Source organism: Capsicum annuum, chromosome 12, assembly GCF_002878395.1.
Source record: "Capsicum annuum cultivar UCD-10X-F1 chromosome 12, UCD10Xv1.1, whole genome shotgun sequence".
NCBI classification, from domain to species: domain Eukaryota; kingdom Viridiplantae; phylum Streptophyta; class Magnoliopsida; order Solanales; family Solanaceae; genus Capsicum; species Capsicum annuum.
The window spans coordinates 90,056,882-90,076,214 of NC_061122.1; the positions used below are offsets into that span (position 1 = coordinate 90,056,882).

General features: G+C 36.2%; 1 protein-coding gene and 1 long non-coding RNA gene across 6 annotated transcripts; both read right to left on the bottom strand.

Annotated features, from left to right (window-relative positions):
* Positions 1-581: 581 nt before the first annotated feature.
* LOC124889807 lies at positions 582-7,936 on the bottom strand. Its single transcript, XM_047401885.1, has 2 exons — positions 7,024-7,936; positions 582-927 (listed from the first exon to the last, which is right to left on the bottom strand). Exon 1 carries the CDS (start codon positions 7,697-7,699, stop codon positions 7,049-7,051), a length of 651 nt encoding a protein of 216 aa, XP_047257841.1. The 5' UTR covers positions 7,700-7,936; the 3' UTR covers positions 582-927; positions 7,024-7,048.
* A 614-nt stretch (positions 7,937-8,550) lies between these two features.
* On the bottom strand, positions 8,551-18,495 carry LOC124889808. Of its 5 annotated transcripts, none has more exons than XR_007048719.1 (5): positions 18,174-18,495; positions 16,740-16,920; positions 14,531-14,598; positions 12,580-14,437; positions 8,551-8,836 (listed from the first exon to the last, which is right to left on the bottom strand). It is a non-coding gene; the product is annotated as an uncharacterized LOC124889808 (long non-coding RNA). The 5 variants fall into 5 exon arrangements; XR_007048717.1 differs by lacking the exon at positions 16,740-16,920 and having other exon boundaries at positions 12,580-12,677; positions 13,749-14,437; positions 18,174-18,490; XR_007048718.1 differs by lacking the exons at positions 14,531-14,598; positions 16,740-16,920 and having other exon boundaries at positions 12,580-13,898; positions 14,292-14,437; positions 18,174-18,489.
* Between the last annotated feature and the right edge of the window lie 838 nt (positions 18,496-19,333).

Sequence of the window (19,333 nt, forward strand, 5' to 3'; positions counted from 1 at the left end):
AATGAAAGCAAGTGATTGGGGAATGTCATCATATCTTTGATAATTATTTGCAATATTGTTATTATATAATTCAATGTCACGATCAAAATATATTTGGCAATTAACATGAAAATTATTATTAGAAGATATCCTCCAAGAAGAAAGAGTATTGCTATCTAATCCAGGTATAAATTTATAGTTAAGAATATCTAACATTTTGTTTGGAGGTTGATATCATATTTTATTACTATCGTTTTGATAGTTTTATTCTTTCAGAGGCATAGATGACAGATGATGAATTGAGAAATCATTATTTGCAATGGTAGGAAAATTTTTTGGAAGTTTGGGGAACCTTTTTTTAGGATTTTTTGACTATACCAAGACCAGTTTACAATGAGCAACAAGTGGACAATAGCAGTAGATTAATCCTTGATTAATTATGTTATAACAGACACTCTTTGTTAGTTGAACGCCTATAGTTAATAGTGAATTTGACATCTAGACATAAGTCGGTGTATGTAATGCCCCAAATCTGATACCCGAAACGCTACACGATACTCATGATCCCAAAGGACCACAAGCTAACCCATGACTAATATTTGTACCTGAACACTGTATAATATACTGTATAAATGCAAAAATAAAGGCTATAAGGCCATAAGGTTCAAAACTGATAAAATAATCTCTAAATGATATGGTATCAAAACACCAAAAAGAAAAACTTGAAATAAACTATCTGAACATGATAGTCTGAAAAGCCTCTAACTGATTGAACTGTCTAAATAAAGAGTTGATGGGACATGTCCCCAACTAACTCCAACTACAGAAATAAATTAATTAATGAGATAATAAAGTAATGGTCATGTCCTTGAAGGATGAGGACTCACTGCCAACTCTGACTGCTGAGACTGGAATACTACTGATACTTTGGAGCTCGTGCTTCTGAACCTATGGTATAAAACACCATAGCGCAAATGCATCAGTACGTTTGAATGTACTGGTATGCATGTGAGGTAGGCTTAATGCAAAAGGGTTCATATGCATGAACTATACTAACTGACTGCATAACATGAACGTGAGAATACATGCATGAATACATAATAACTATAACTGAGTTCGTGATAACATGATTACTGAGTTTGAGTACTGATAACATGAGATACCGATAGTTATATAACTGAAATAACTGATGCTGAGCGACTGTATCTAACAGTCCAGGTTCTGATGAAACTAGCTGAGTTCCATGTTGTTCTAAGTTGACTGTATCTGACAGTCCTGAATTGTATAGAACTATCTGAGTTCTATTACTGAGACTGAATGATTGTATCTGACAGTCTAGATTTTGTAACTGAAACTATGGGAAGTAGTCATCTAACCGACATGCCCCAATTAAAAATCAACTGAAACTGCGGAAAGTAGTCATTAACCCACATGCCCCAATTAAAGCAATGTAGCTGAGTTGGGGTCCAATCTGTAACCCCAATTAGAAGGGTGTCAATACCTCGCCACTGATAAGAACAAGCTGTGGGTAACCCTCATCTGATAGTGTCCCAAAAGAGAACGGTCGGATCCTTACCTGACAGTGTTTATCCACCTTATCAACCCTCATCTGACAGTGTTGATGTCTCAACCTATGCTGGATACATAGTTCTGGAACGCAAGAATGACTTCTAAGAATCACATCCTCATCTAACAGTGAGTGTTCCCATCCTTGGGTTCACTCGGTGCTACTTCCTACTCCCCATCTGAATAGACACTGAACATGGATTACTAAACTGAACTAGACTGAATTAACTGAGTTTCATTGACTGACGGAATACTACTGAGATTACTGAATTTCTAAGATTACTGGGTTTACTGAGTTTTTCTGAGTCACATGACTGACTGAATTTCTATGAACATGGCTCGACTGTGAGTATCTTGAAAACATGACACTGACTCTAGGCACACAGCTAATTTTCGGGTACAAGTACTCCCAGGACTCGATAGCATGAAACTGACAAAGCATGACTTTCTTGAATACATGACCAACATCATAATCCTTAATACAATAAGATGGAGATTTCAAGAAGTAGAAGTTCTAAAGCACCACAAGGCTACACATGTATCCATAATTCATTGACTAAGACATTTCATCAAACATTTGACATGCATAAACTTGTACATGATTGGGGATTTCATATTATCATACTAGTATGGCACTTTTCCTTCACATAGGCATTTAATCAAACACATGGGGAGAATGCTTTGGTTATACAACCATCAACACATCTAATAATCCTGGATACATTAATCAACGTGTAAATTTAAAGGTTTATCATGATTATTATGCAAATCACCACATCCTAGGGTTAATCATTGGAATATGTAATTTCAAACATGAATCAAAACCCCACAACATCATGAACATAAATTTCAATTCAATTTAAATCATGAACATTCATACATACAAAAATCTTGGATTTTAAAAAGAGATTCTTGATTCAAATCATGTACAAGTTTATGGGTGAAAGGGACCCATGAATAAACACATAACATACCTGGGTTATAAGTTTCTTGAAGTTCTTGGACTTGAAGAACTTAAATCTCTTAGTTTCTTAAAGAAGATTTGGATCTTGTTTCTTGGGAATTATCTTTGAGAGAAAACCTTAATTTGATGTTGTAGATGGATAATGAACTTATGAGCCTTGGTCTGATATAATTAGGGGTTAAAACGGGTGGAAAAAGATCCAAATACCCTTTTAAAAATGACTTAAAAATAACGGAATGAACTATGCGACGGTTTGTCGCTAGGTCGATGGTCCGTCGGTCCTAACCGTCGCACCTGAGCAGAATAGGGGTTCACTGTCTATGCTGCGATGGCTTGGGCGACGGTCCGCCACTAGCTCGATTGTCCGTTGGCCTGAGTCATCGCCCTTAGGCAGAAGGTGGTCTCACTGCCTCCACTGCAATGGCTTGGGCGACGGTCCATCGCTAGCTCAACGGTCCGTCGGCCCTCAGCGTCGCACCTGGGCAGTTTTCACTGTTTTCTGTAAAATGGCCATAACTTTCTACCCCGATACCAGTTTTTGACGAATTTGATATCGTTGGAATGCTAATTCAATTTTCCACATGAAAAAAAGTGAATCTTAAAAATTCTACGTACATAAAAGTGGATTCATCTTTCAAAGTAAGTTTCTAACATACTTTGGATGATTTCAAGCTAGGTAGAAGTACGAGGTATTACAATATCTCCCCCTTGAGAACACTCATCCTCGAATGAGACTGAGTGAGAGGGGAGAAGATAAACTGACATACATACTGAACATGAATAACTGAAACATGATCTCATGACTAACATGACTGACAACTGAATATATATATCATACTGAACATGCATATCTGATGCATGAGTAACTGATTTATGAATGCATGACTAAATTACTGATAAGATGAGTTTCTCATCAAACTGAACACGCATATCTGATACATGATTATATGACTGAATTGGTGCATAAATGCATGACTGAATATGCAATGGTATTTAATACCAAGTTTATAAAGAAATTCTGAACATGAAATGGATACCAAGCTTGTAACTGAAATCTGAACATAAAACTGAAAAGCTTAAGGAGAACTGTTGCCTTGAGTTAGACCTGAGTTGGTAGAGAAGAGGTGAGGATACTTGGTATGCATGTCTGCTTCTGCTTGCCAAGTATCTCCCTCAACGGACTGATTTCGCCAAAGAACTTTGACTAGAGAGGCTTCTTTGTTCCTCAGTCTATGAATCTGCTAGTCTAGAATTTTGATCGAAATCTCTTCGTAAGAGAGGCTGTTCTAAAAATTTAAGATCTAAATAGGGACTATAACTGTTGGGTTACCTATGCACTTCTTGAGCAAAGAGACATGAAAGACTGGATGAACTAAGGCTAGATCTGAAGGCAATTCGAGCTCATAAGCTACCTTGCCAAAACAACTGAGAATTTTGAAAGGACCAACATATCGGGGACTGAGCTTTCCCTTCTTGCCAAACCTCTTCACTCCCTTCCTGGGAGAGATCTTTAAATAGACATAATCACCAATCTCAAACTCAAGATCCTTTCTGCGCACATCCGCATAAGACTTCTGTCGGGTCTGAGCAGCCCGGAGTTTTTATCTAATCAACTGAACTTTTTCTAAGGTATCAAATACTAAGTCAGGCCCTATAACTGAGGCCTAACTAACTTCGAATAAACCAACTGGAGATCTACATCTCCTACCATAAAGAGCTTTGAATGGAACCATCTTAATACTAGAATGATAGTTGTTGTATGCAAACTCAATCAAAGGCAAGTGGTCATCCCAACTACCCTTGAAATCAATTACACACACTCGCAGCATATCTTCTAAAGTTTGAATGGTCCTTTCTACTTGACCATCTATCTGAGGATGAAAGGCGGTACTGAGATGAACTTGATTACCAAGACCCTTTTGGAATGTTTTCCAAAAATGAGAGGTGAATTGGGTACCTCTGTCTGATATAATAGATAACGGAACACCGTGCAATCTGACCAACTCTCTGATGTAAAGTTTGATGTAATCCTTGGCTGAATAAGAGGTATGGACTGGAAGGAAATGAGCTGATTTGGTCATCCTATATACAATGACCCAAACTAAATCATGTTGGCGACGAGTACGAGGCAACCCGTCACAAAATCCATGTTCACTTCTTCCCACTTCCAAGTAGGAATACAGAACTCCTGTATGGACCCGTTACGCTTCTGATGCTCTATCTTAACTTGCTGACATGTAGAGCACTTACCCACAAACTCTGCAATATCTCTTTTCATCCCACTCCACCAATAGATCTCCCACAAGTCGCGATACATCTTTATGGACCCTGGATGAATAGAGTAGCACGCACCATGCGCTTCTACAACAATTCGTTGTCTTAAGTCATCTACACCTGGAACACACAAACGACCCTGACAACGCAAAATACAATCTCCCCCTTGGGAGAAAACCTCTACTTTTTTATCCTTGACTAACTCCTTTAACTTGACAAGGCTGGGATCTCTATCTTGCTTTTCTTTCACCTCAAAAACTAGAGATGATTTTGAGCTACTCTGAACCCATATATCACCCTTTTCTGTATCGACTAAGCGAACGCCTAGTCTGGCAAACTGATGCACTTCTTGAGCTAACTTTTTACTACTATCCTCAACATGAACAACACTACTCATAGACAGTCTATAGACAGTCTACTGAGAGCATCGGCCACCACATTGGCCTTGCCCGAATGATTAAGGACACTCGTTTCATAATCTTTCAAGAGCTCTAACCACCTTCTCTCACAAAGATCTTTTTAAGATCTTTCTGAGAAAAGACATACTGAAGGCTCTTATGATCTATGAACATATCTACATGAACACCGTACAAATAATGCCTCCAAATCTTCAAGGCAAATACTACGGCTGCTAACTCAAGATCATGAGTAGGATAATTCTTCTCATGAGGTTTAAGCTGTCTAGAGGCGTAGGCTATGACCTTATCATGCTACATGAGGACATAACCCAAACCTACTTTGGATGCATCACAATACACTACGAACCCATCTGAACCCTCTAGAAGAGCTAGGACTAGAACTGAGGTGAGTCGAGTCTTCAACTCCTGAAAACTCTTCTCGCAAGGATCTGACCACTGAAACTTGACTTTTTTCTGAGTCAATTTAGACATAGGGGATGCAATAGAAGAAAATCCCTCAACAAACCGTCTGTAATAGCTAGTCAAACCTAAGAAACTCATGACATCTGATGAAGAGACAAGTCCGGGCCAGTTTCTTACTACTTCGGTCTTTTGAGGATCAACTCTAATGTCATCACCAGAAATGATATAACCAAGGAATGTTACTGACCTTAGCCAAAATTCTCACTTACTAAATTTGGCGAACAACTAATGATCTCTGAAAGTATGAAGCACGATTCTGAGATGGTCTGCACGATCATGCTCACTGCGAGAATAGACAAGAATGTCATCTATGAAGACGGTGGCGAACATGTCCAAGTACTGCTTGAACACACGATTAATCAAGTCCATAAAATCTGCTGGGGCATTGGTAAGACCAAAGGACATGACCAGAAACTCGAAGTGACCATACCGAGTACGAAAAGCTATTTTCAGAATGTCACATTCTCTGACTCTGAGCTGATGATAGCCTGATTTGAGGTGTATCTTAGAAAAATAGCTAGCACCCTGAAGTTGATTGAAAGAGTCATCGATTCTGGGAAGAGAATGCGTGTTCTTGACCGTGACTTTATTGAGATGACGGTAATCAATGCACATTCTAAGAGAACTGTCTTTCTTGCGCACGAATAAGACTAGTGCACCCCATGGGGACACACTGGGTCTAATAAAGCTATTATCTAAGAGATCCTTGAACTGCTCCTTCAATTCTCTGAGTTTTATTGGTGCCATTCTGTATGGCAGAATAGATATAGGCTGAGTATCTAGAAGAAGATCAATGCCGAAGTCTATTTCCCTTTCGGGAGCAATTCCTGTAAGATCTTCGAGGAAGATATCTGAATATTCATTTACGACTGAGGCTGATTTGAGATTGGGAGTTTCAAAACTAATGTCCTTAACTCGAACAAGATGATAAACACATTCTTTTAGATATCATTTTTCATGCCCGAAAGGAGGAAATAAGCTGACCTCTTAAAGCTGAAGTACTACCCCTCCACTCTAGGATAGGTTCATTCAGAAACTGAAACTGGACTATTCTGTTTCTGCAGTCGACTGTGGCATAGCAGGAATGAAGCCAATCCACGTCGAGAATGACATCAAAATCAGTCATCTCTAACTCGACTAAATCTGCTGAGATGATTTTCTGAAATATCATGACCAGGCAGTTCCTAAATACCCACCGGGCTATGATGGTTTTTTCCACTGGGGTAGACACTGAGAAGGGATCAACTGGAATTTTGGGACTGGCTCTGAAATCAATTGCTATATAGGGAGTAACAAAAGACAAAGAAACTCCTGAATCTAGCAAAGCATAAACATGCACATGAAAGATCTATTACGTACCAGTAACCACATCAAAAGAATTTTCCTAATCTTGACAGGACTGAAGAGCATAAAATCGATTTGGGCGTTGCCCACTAGTAGCATTGGAAGTGGCATCCTGCTGGTTTGGGCGACCGAACTGAGCTGGCGAACGGTTCTGCTGACCCTGATAACCTGACTGGGGACAATCTCTGACTCTGTGTCCTGGCTTTCCACATTCGAAATAGACATTACTACCAACTCTGCAAACACTCTTGTGGTTCTTAGCATAAGTCTGACAAGGGGAATTAGTTTGGGCATTGCTGACACTGCCCCGAGACTTAGAGCTTGGAGCCCTATCTCTATTACCATCCCTGAACTTAGGAGCTGGAGAACTGGCTGAAGAACAAAATTGAGAAAGGTTTTCTCCTTCTGATTTGGGCTGAGCAAAGTTGAAATGCCCTATCCTTACTCTTTTATTCTGCTTCTCCCTCATCTTAATCTTTTGCTTCTCTATCTGCAGAGCATGAGTCATAAGCCTGGCTAAAGTCATGTCACTATTCAACATCGCAGACTTACACTCGTTGACCACACTATCGTTCACCCCAAAGACAAACTTACTTATCTTGGACCTACTGTCTGAAACCACATGAGGGGCATATCTAGCTAATTGAGTAAACTTAAGAGAATACTCTCTCACCGTTATGTTGCTCTGCATGAGGTTGATGAATTCTAACACCTTAGCCTCTCTCAGCTCTTAGGGAAAGAATCTAAGAATACGGTGACGAACTCCTCCCATTTAATAGGACCTGTATCATCTGGCCTTCTGACTTTCACTGTTTGAACCAAGTGTGAGCAACATCCTGCAACTGATATGCAGCTAGCTCAGCACTCTCACTAGAAGTAACCCCCATGATATCTGTAACCTTCTGAACTTGATCAAGAAATTCCTGAGGGTCCTCATCTGACTTAGACCCGAAAAAAGATAGAGAATTCATTCGAGTGAAATCCGAAATCCCAGCTGCAGCTGAATTGGCCACTGGATTGGCCAAAACGACAGTTGGTCATTTATTCTTAGCAGCAACTAACTGAGCAAGAGTAGTTAATACAACTATGAACTCTGCATGAGAAACATGTTCGCCCAAAGGATCTTCAGGCTGAGGGCTGGCTGGTTGATTCTCATTTCTTCTTTTGGGAGGCATGTTCTGTAGAAGAAAGGGAAAAACGAATTAGACTGAGAGATTGACTTGAGATTATGCTCACTGGCACGACATAAATACAGAAAGAAGGGAAACTATTTCTAAAACATCTTATAGCCTCCTGCACATAACTGTAGCGCGCAACACACTCATGTACAAGACTCTACTAGATACGGCTTTCAGATTTTCTAGGACTCTATTGAACCTTAGGCTCTGATACCGAATTTGTAACGCTCCAAATTTTGTACCCAGAACGCTATACAGTGCTCATGACCTCGAAGGACGACAAGCTAACCCATGACTGATATTTGTACCTAAACACTGCATAATATACTGTATAAATATAAAAATAAAGGTTGTAAGGCCATAAGGTTCAAAACTGATAAAATAATCTCTGAATCATATGGTATCACAACACCAAAACAAAACCTGAAATAAACTGTCTGAACATGATAGTCTGAAAAGCCTCTAACTGAACTGAACTGTCCGAATAAGGAGTTGATGGTATATGTCTCCAACTAACTCCAACTACAGAAATAAATTAATTAATGAGATAATAAAGTAATGGTCATGTCCTCAAAGGATGAGGACTTACTGCTAACTCTGACTGCTGAGACTGGAATGATACTGATGCTCTGGAGCTCGTGCTTCTGAACCTATAGTATAAAACACCATAGCGCAAATACGTCAGTATGTTTGAATGTACTGGTATGCATGTGAGGTAGGCTTAATGAAAAAAGGTTCACATGCATGAACTATACTAACTGACTGCATAACATAAATGTGAGAATACATACATGAATACACAATAACTGTAACTGAGTTCGTGATAACATGATTACTGAGTCTGAGTACTGATAACATGAGATACTGGTAGTTGTATAACTGAAATAATTGATACTGAGTGACTGTATCTGACAGTCTAGGTTCGGATGGAACTAGCTGAGTTCCGTGCTGTTTTGAGTTGACTGTATCTGATAGACCTGAATTCTATAGAACTATCTGAGTTCTATTACTGAGACTGAATGACTGTATTTGACAGTCCTGATTCTATAACTGAAACTGTAGGAAGTAGTCATCAAACCGACATGCCCCAATTAACGCAATGTAATTGAGTTGGGGTCCAATCTGTAACCACAATTGGAAGGGTGTCAATACCGTGCCACTGGTAAGGACAAGTTGTGGGTGACCCTCATCTGACAGTGTCCCCAAAAGATAATGGTGGGACCCTCATCTGACAATGTTTATCCACCTCATCAACCCTCATCTGACAGTGTTGATGTCTCAACCTATGCTGGCTACATAGTTCTGGAATGCAAGGTTGATTCTAAGAATCATACCCTCATCTGACAGTGTGTGTTCCCATCCTTGGGTTCACTCAGTGCTAATTCCTACTCCCATCTGAATAGACACTAAACATAGATTACTAAACTGAACTAGAATGAATTAACTGAGTTCCATTGACTGACGGAATACTACTGAGATTACTGAATTTCTGAGATTACTAGGTTTACTGAGTTTTCCCAAGTCACATGACTAACTGAATTTCTATGAACATGGATCGACTGAGAGTATCTTGAAAACATAACACTAGCTTTAGGCACATAGCTAATTATATACTTGGGTTGTGAGTTTCTTGAAGTTCTTGGACTTGAAGAACTTGAATCTCTTAGTTTCTTGAGGAAGATTTGGATTTTGTTTCTTGGGGATTATCTTTGAGAGAAAACCCTAATTTGATATTGTAGATGGATAATGAACTTATGAGCCTTGGTCTGATATAATTATAGGTTAAAACGGGTGGAAAAAAACCCAAATACCCTTTTAAAAATTACTTTAAAATAACTGAACAAACTATGCAACGGTTGGTGCGATGGTCCATCGCTGGGTCAATGGTTCGTCGGTCCTAACCGTCACACCTGGCAAAATAGGGGTTCACTGTCTCTGCTGCAACGGCTTGGGCGACGGTTCGTCGCTAGCTTGATGGTTTGTCGGCCTGAGTCATCGCCCTTAAGTAGAAGGTAGTCTCATTGCCTCCACTGCAATGGCTTGGATGACGATCTATCGGCCCTCATCGTCGCACCTGGGCACTTTTGACTGTTTTCTGTAAAATGGTCATAACTTTCTACCCCGATACCAGATTTGGACAAAATTGGTATCGTTGGAAAGCTAATTCAATTTCCCACATGAAAAAAAGTAAAAATCTTAATAATTCCACGTATATAAAAGTAGATTCATCTTTCAAAGTAAGTTTCTAACATACTTGGAATGATTTCAAGCTAGGTAGAAGTACGAAATATTACAGTGTATGATAAGATAATGGCAACAATGGATGAAGATGGGTGGATTGTTCTTTTAATATGGTCACAGAGAAACTGGTCAGACTTTCATTTAGGGGACTTTGTCTTCTGGCATACGATCTAGAGAAGACACTGTGTTAACTGTTGCATCAAGTGAAATTGCATCTTTTGTTATCGGAAGGAAGGTCGAACTGCTTAACATTTGTAATTTCTCTCAATCCAACTAAAGATGCAATATACAATATAAATCAAGGTAGTCTTCTAGCAAATTTGATTGTCAAGACAAAGTTGATTATTTAGAATGAGGCGCCAATGATGCATAAGTACTGTTTTGAAGCTCTTGATTAGACTCTCAGAGATATTCTTAGGTTTAAGAACACAACAAATTTAGATAAACCTTTTGGAGAAAAAATAATTTTTCTAGGTGGTGACTTTACACAAATTTTGTCCGTCAAAACCAAAGGAACAAGGCAAGATATATCAATGTCAGTTTAAATTCTTTAGATTTATGGAGTCACTGTAAAGTCCTAAATCTAACAGAGGATATGAGATTGCAAGGAAATTAGTTAGGCACACATTTGAAAGAGTTAAGAAACTTTGTCAATTGAATTTTGACAATCGGCAATGGAAACATTGGAAGCTCCGCTGATGGCATTGAGACTATTCAAATACCTGATGATTTTCTCATTACCTGATGATTTTCTCATTAAGGATTGTGTCAATCCAATATCGACAATTGTAGAAAGTAAGTCTCCTAATTTCTACCATTATTTTAGTAACTTAGATTACCTCTAACAAAGAGCAATTCTTGCTCCAAAGACATGATGAAGTCGTTCAATGATTTTATGGTATCACTTAATCATAATCCTGAGAAGACATATCTGAGTTCTGATACAGTTTGTATGTCTGATCATTCTTTTACGGCATAGGAGCATGTGCACACACCAAAATTCCTAAACAGTATCAAGTGTTCTGAAATTTCAAATCACTCAATCATATTAAAGGTAGGTGTACCGATAAGATTACAAGACTTGGAAATTGGGTTATAGAAGCTAAGGTTTTATCAAGCAAAATGGCAGGTGAAAAGTTGTTTATCCCAAGAATGGGTTTGACACCATCTGATGTGAGAATACCTTTTAAGTTCCAGCAAAGACAATTTCCCATCATTGTCTCATTTGCCATCACCATCAATAAGAGTCTAGGCCAATCATTGTCTTATATTGGATTATTTTTTAAGAAATCAGTCCGTTATTCTTTCATAAGTGATAAGTAGGAAGGGGTTAGAGATTTTAGCGTACGATGATGAAGGAAAAATAACAAATAAAGTCAAAAGTGTAGTGTACAAAGAGGTTTTTCGTTATTTAATTTGAGAAATTAATAAATAATTTGTTTAGCTGTCTTTTGATCTTTTGTTGTCGTCATGTTGGGTAGTTTGCTAATAATTTTTACAGGCTTATATTAAAAGAAAAGCACAAACCCACATGCCAAATAGGCTATATTTAGCAAATACTTGAGCACTCTTTCCAGAAACTAATGACATAAACCCTAGATAAAATCACAACTTTCAACAAAAATCCACATGAAAAACAGGCTAAATTCAACAACTACTTGAAGTATGCTTGGTCATATGCATTTTGAGAATAGCTCATATTGCGAGATTACTGAAGTGCATGAAATTTTTTTAACTTAATCAATCAAATAAATGGATTACTGATTGTAGTTATTAAGTTAAATATATTAATTCAAGACACTTCAACAAAATGAAATATATTCTCATCTACAGCATAGTGTACTGGAACCAAAAACACAAACATCTACAACTAAAGAATGTCTTTTTTGAGAGAATCTAAACTATTTACGAAGTTGAAACTACTAACCTGGTGGTTGTAAACCTCCTGGTCATGTTACTTCCAAAAATTTCAGGTTTAGAAGTCAGATTACTTGTATTTGATCATTTATCATTTTTGTATCCAGAAATAGACTTGGTAGAATTTAGAAAGGGTGGTTAGAAACAAACTAATACCTTCATGAGATGACATGTCGAACTATGCTAAAACTGACTTGATTATGTTTGAAAGGATTGTACATTATCATGTATATACCTGACCCACCACGACCAACATATCGTTCTGCACCTCCTCTGCTGCCACAACCTGAGTTGCTAATTACACCATGTGGCCTAGATTCGAACGTATCCTTACTTTGAATCAAAGATAAATATGTGTGAAGAATGAAAAACTGAACAAGTCATTTAAGAAAGCTAAGTAATAAAAACTTATAATATTCTGCTAGAGCATGTAAGATATCTGATAGACATAGAATAATCAAGAGAAAAGAAAGCCTCAGTACACAACTCAAGACAACATAGTGCGCCATATTTTGGAGAAAGAAATACAACAACAACATACCTAGTGTATTCCCACAAAGTGAAGACAGGAAGAGTGGGGAAGTAAAAGTGACAAAGAATCAGCTAACACAACAGAGGAGATATCAAATGACTCTAACAACATTACAAAGGTAACATTTTTGCCCCCATTATCTCTCCATCTCTATCGTGGTTATTACCTCAAACTCTTTTAGCATGCCACAAAGCAGCACTTTGATAGAGCAAAAGAGTCAAGGTAATAACCAAAACTCTTTATTACCTGATAAATATTTTTAGTTAAGTAAGTAACTATTTTCAACCATCCTCCTAAATTTTAGCTTTCTTCAAAACTAGTAAGGTATTTTGTTTTACTGTCAGCTTTGTTGTAAATAAAATTAAAAATAATTCTCAACTATTCAGAGAGAAGCTTAAGGTCTCTCTATGGAGATTAGAGTTTTTGAGTCCCTTCATCACCATGGGGTCCTTGAATTCAAATTCCCAAACTTCAGATGAGATGAACCTGTGGGAAGTTTTTTGGTCTTAAGGAACTTAAATGACTTGAACGGATATCCTGTTACAATATCTTGAGGAGCTCTAAGCTCCACCTGTCAGAAAACTTGTGTTAGAGAAACATAAAAACACACCTTTAATAGGACGAATCTGTATATCCGACATTGACCTTTAAATCTTCCCCATTTCATAAATGGAAAATGAAAACAGTGATGTCTTACCTTCAACCTTAACAAACTTTCCTTAACTATCATCCAAAATAATATCCTCATATAGCAAAGTAAATACTAACTTTGACAAGTTAGAAAACAACAAATGGCCTCCCAGCAACATTTACATGTTATTGCAACAGGTGATGAATTTCATCATGCCTTTATTTATGAAAGAACTAGGTACCTGTTCAGTGTCCTCCATATGGTCATTCCAATCATGGAACATAAATTGTATCCACGTGCATGCTATCATGTTGAATTGGCACCCGCAATGCATGTACTTTCTTCTTTCGAAAAGCTTTGTTGTCACTGTTAGAGGGTGAGGTTCCAACAGCTGCATAATCAAATGATATTATCACAAGTGATTGAGAGATCTCAAGCTATAGATTTCAGATAGTGATATGACTATCTAAAATTATACCATACTAACTAAATATCCAAAAATAAAACTAGCATAAATCATTGAAATAAATTCAATAGACTAATTCGCAATCCCTAACCTACGGAACAAAAAATTGAAACACCTGGTATCAATAAATGAAAGTTGATATTATCAAAGAGAACTTTGACAAGAATAGAAAGTTGGAGAATTTTCCAAGTTTAATTAGCAAGGCATAGTTGATTGCATGTTAGCTTGCCCCATAACTTGAAGTTGTTGGTGGCATGTTACGGCCAAAGAAGGTTCCTTGACTGCCCACTAGATGATCCACGAGATGATTACACGTACCATCAGAAGTCCAATAGGTAAACTATTTTGTGTCATATTTCTTGTCATTATTTCGGGTTCAAGTGTCTTCTTAGTCCTAGGTAAGCCATCCCTAGTAATACCGGTAATCTATGCCATAGATCAAACTTGTCCTCGAGATGCACCACCTAATGTATCAAAAAAATTATTAGTAAAAGCAATATTCTAAATTGTAACACATAATATATCATGATTAAAAAAAGAGAACGATGAACACTAACATAGAGCACAATTCTTCCAAACACAGACATCTTTGCACCAACATGCCGGAGTTTGGGATGAACAAAGACTGGAAGAGAAAATTATAATGCCATGAGAGTTTCTTAGCAGTTGAAGCTGTCAAAAAAAGACAAAAGGATTCTGGAGATGTGCTATGAAGATTGAGAGGTAAGATGTACAACATTTATGTGTTTAAACTGTGCAAATTTGTCCTGTTTCATGTCATTCAATGGCCTTTTATCAGTAGGTTCAATCAAGATTTCAGCATTCAACTGTCTCTAATTAATTAGTATTTACATTACAAAGGACTCAAATCAAAGACAACTGTCCAGTGGCTTGTGTGTGATGAATCTTTTAATGAGCTTGGCAACTATTACTCCTGTTCGATTTCTCCAGAATATATTTAGTTCTTTAATAAATGAGGGTTAAAAATAAACATCCAAAATGACCTCTCTTTTGACTGATAGAATAAGCTAGAACATTAACATCACGAACATTCTATTCATCCTTCATATTCAAAGTAGTTAACCGCCCTTAAAAAATGATCTTAAAGCAAAGAACTAACATCTAATCAAAACATCACTCTCTTATATATCTCATTTCCTGAAAGCTCTCAATTATATGTTGTTGTTTCTACTAAATACATCAACTATTTCACAATTTTCGTAATCATCAAATTTCTATTCTTGAATCAAGAAAGTTATAGACCAATCAGACAGATAAGCTACTCCTACTCCAACTTGAATTGCACACTTTCCCAAATCATAAATTCTCCTTTTTAGAATAAATTTAATTAAAAAAATAGTCTTTATCGCAATACATACTACCAAACAATATGTGCATGTATTTCACTTGAATAATAACTAAGTCAAATTACAATCTTTTCTCTTGTTTTCTAGAAATTCATTCTAAGGCCTTATTTGTTTACACTTAATGGAGGTTTAAATCTAAATGATTCAGACTTCAGATCATTAAGTGTATTTGTTTTTTATTAAGATTTTATCTCTTAATAGGTCTGAATAAGTCTTAATCATTCAATCTGAAACCAAATCTTAATAGGTCTAAAGAGATATTTTGGTGTTTGATAATATTCACCACTCTATTCATAATCAGCAGTCACCACCTCTGCCACCGCTAGCAGTCACCACCTCTGCCACCGCTACTATTGTCAACCACCACCCACCACCTCCATCATCGACAACAAATATTGGTACCAACTATTATTGTCAACCGCTACCACACCTACTACCTCTATTATTCTATTATATTCACCGCCATCGCTGCCGTCGACAGCACCACCATCATCAACCACTACCGGCCAATCCCTACTACCGACCAACTTATCTATCAAAACTAGCACCACCACTAACTACCACTAATACATCACAACCTCCATATATTCTTCGGCCGCCACCACCATTATCACTAGTAACGCCACCTCTACCACCACTTCAACCACTACCATCGCTACAATTTATCTCTACTAACAACCATCTCCACCATCCCAACAAACAACATCTCCAACTAGCACTAACACATCATCAACCATCATGCATTCATGTTTCAGTCAACACAATCAACACCTCAAACTACTAACATCAAGCAACATCATATCACAACCACCACCACCATCAATCGCTACAATCATAATAGTCACTACAATACCAACCATCACAACTATCTTCACCAACATTATTTATCACCAACATTATTTATCACTAACATCAATCATTGTCACCGCAACCACCATTATAAACCATTTCCACTATCACTAACAAACATAAATATTTTTTCTCAATCAAATAATAATTTTGTTGTATTAAATTACATACTTTTATAATAAATAATTAATTTTTTATTTGAATTGTATTTTTTATTTTATTATATATACAAATAAATTTTTTTTGTATATTCAGATGTTGAAAAACAAACAGTCTTAATCATTCAGTTTTCAGATCTAGAGACAACATCTTAATCATTCAGATGTGCATTCAAATTCAGACGTCTGAATCTTAAAAAAAAAAATGCAACCTAATGGTCAAAAGAATTTTTGATATGTTACTTCCAAGTTTTTAAACATTGAAATCAAATGTCCCGAATGAAAATTAAAGGTAATCATTCAACAATTATCCAAACGACATATTTTCCATGTTTTCAATATTTTATTTTGAATAAAAATATCACTTTTAAGCTATGGAAAAGAGGAGATACCTTAAGACTATCAGAAAATAACATGTTTTGATGCATAGAAACCTCATCACAGTTAGTTGGCTGGCTCTGGGAAAGGTCTTATTTGCTGGTGAATTTAGTGTCTCCATTGAGTAACTGATAACCAATTCTTATCCCGTAACAACCATGATACCGACATCTCAAGAAAATGAAAAGGAAACAACTATAAAATAAGTTATTATTTGTTTGCCATGTCAGGAAAAAACAAATACTATACAATCCTGAAAAGTTGTTGATGAATCAAAAAAATAATACAACAGTTCACACCAAACATAAACAACAATAAGAAAGACAAGAAAGAACCATGTAAGGATAATGTTCTACATTATCTCAGCAACCATATACCAGAATAATTAAATCATTAAAGTTCAGCCCTTAAACTTTCAAAAAAACTCATTCTTGCAACTGAAACCTTAACAACTACATTTTTCACAACAAACTTACACATAACAGCACCGACAATACAACAGTTTAAAAAGTAAGAAACATGAAAGTAAAACAAAAACTGCAAATTTTGAAATTAAGAACAACCCCAGCAAAAAAAAAGTACCCAACAACTGCAAGATTAAAGTACTCATCACATTTCTAAATTTGTAATCTTTATCTCACTTAAAGAGTAATAAGCATGAAAAAAATTTCAAATTTTGCTATTAAATGAGAATCCCAGTTGGGCAAACCCCAAAAACCACAAGATTACACAGAATTAAAGAACTCACATTTTCAAATTTATAATCTTTAGTTCACTTTCTAATTAACCAAATAGAGCAAACCCCACAAGCAGAACTAAAAAGTACGCATTAAGAAAGATTCAAATCCTAGATGAGATAAAAACACTAGCTAATTTCTTCTCAATTATCCTTAGTCTTGGTGGGAGTTGACACGTATCCCATAAAATTAATTGTGAAATTAATCAAGGTGCGAAAAAGCTAGACTAGACAACACGGTTGTAAAAAAAGAACTACTGTAAGAAAGAGCCTAACCTACAAAATACAATTTATAAAAGAGCATAGATCTGATCAGCCTTGCGAACCACAATGCATGGAATTCATAAGATATTTCTCCTCTTGGAAAAAATGAATATTCCTTATTTGCGCATACGAAGATATCAAAACAAGGATTACACAGTAAATAATGGGGAACATACTAACGAGTTCAAGTAACAACACAGAAGTCAAGAATTGACAATTTTTTAAATAGCAAGGCTTCACTCTAGCACAAATGAGTAGATAATATCGTGGATCTGGTATATCTCTATTTCTGAATAGTGGTATCAGTTCTTTTGAGCTTAATCTGTTAAGCGATTGAGAGAAGCAGACTCATGATTTCTTTATTTCGTGATGGAGAATGAGAAGTTTATACTCACCTTTGGCTGAAGATACAATTAATTTATTGAAGCAATGTTGAAGGAGTCTTTACCGAGATAGATTCATGGTGCTTGTGAGAATTTAAAGCGCCCTTTGTGACGTCTTTCTCAAGCTTGCTTCCATCCAAATTAATGGTGTTAACGTCTGATTTAGCTTGAGCTATCATTATCCATGCCATCCCTGTTTGTCGTCGACCGCCGAAACCTTCTCGGAGAATTCGATGAATACGATGCAGTGAGGAAAAACTTTACTTTCCTTTTCTATCCATAGATATTTTTTAGAAAGTGCACTGTTCATTTATTTTTTTCTTTTGCTATTTGTTGTTAATTTTATTTGGACTGGATTGGGTTTGTTTTTTTTTCGGACTAAGGCTATTTATTTGAATTGTCGTCTATTTATTTTGTACATTATTGTTTTCATGTTTAATAAATGGCCCAAGACATGACTAATTTGACTTTAAAAAAAGTAATAATAATGAAGTGAGTGTGATTCATGTTCAAACTTTCTAAAAAATGGCTAAAACTTGAAATAAAAATTTAAAGATCATTTTTGTGTCAACAGTTTCGAACAAAGTTTTAATTACATCCATTCCTCTATTATTTCTTAATCGAATGATAATATTTTAATCAAATAATAAACCATTTAATTATATTATATTATACATAAATGTTTAATTATTTATTATACTAGAATAAGATGTTGTAATTTATAATTTTAAAATAATACGTTATTTATCTGCGCATCACGCGGGTACGTATAGTAATATATAACTAATACAAACATTATTAATTCAAACATTATTAATATACTAAATTCTTTATTATTCTTATATACCTTACTAAACAATCCTTAGAAGCGGTAGTGAGTACTTTTGCATTCTTAAATTATTGATAATTATTTTAAAAAAATTATATAGAAATACAATTTGAAATATCAAACATTAGGATAGTCTGGTACACTAAAGTTCTCGCTATGCACATGATTCAAAAAAGGATCCGACCACAAAAATCTGTTGCATGCAGTCTTACCTTACATTTCTATCAGAGATTATTTTCAAGACTTGAACTTGTTACCTCATGCTCAAACTTTCTTAAATAAAAATAGGTTTATATTAATAGAAATCAAATAAGTATAAAATAATGTAAAAATATTTATATCTCGTTGCGGTATTGCTTACTACCGATAAAGACGACGCAAGAAAACATAAAGAAA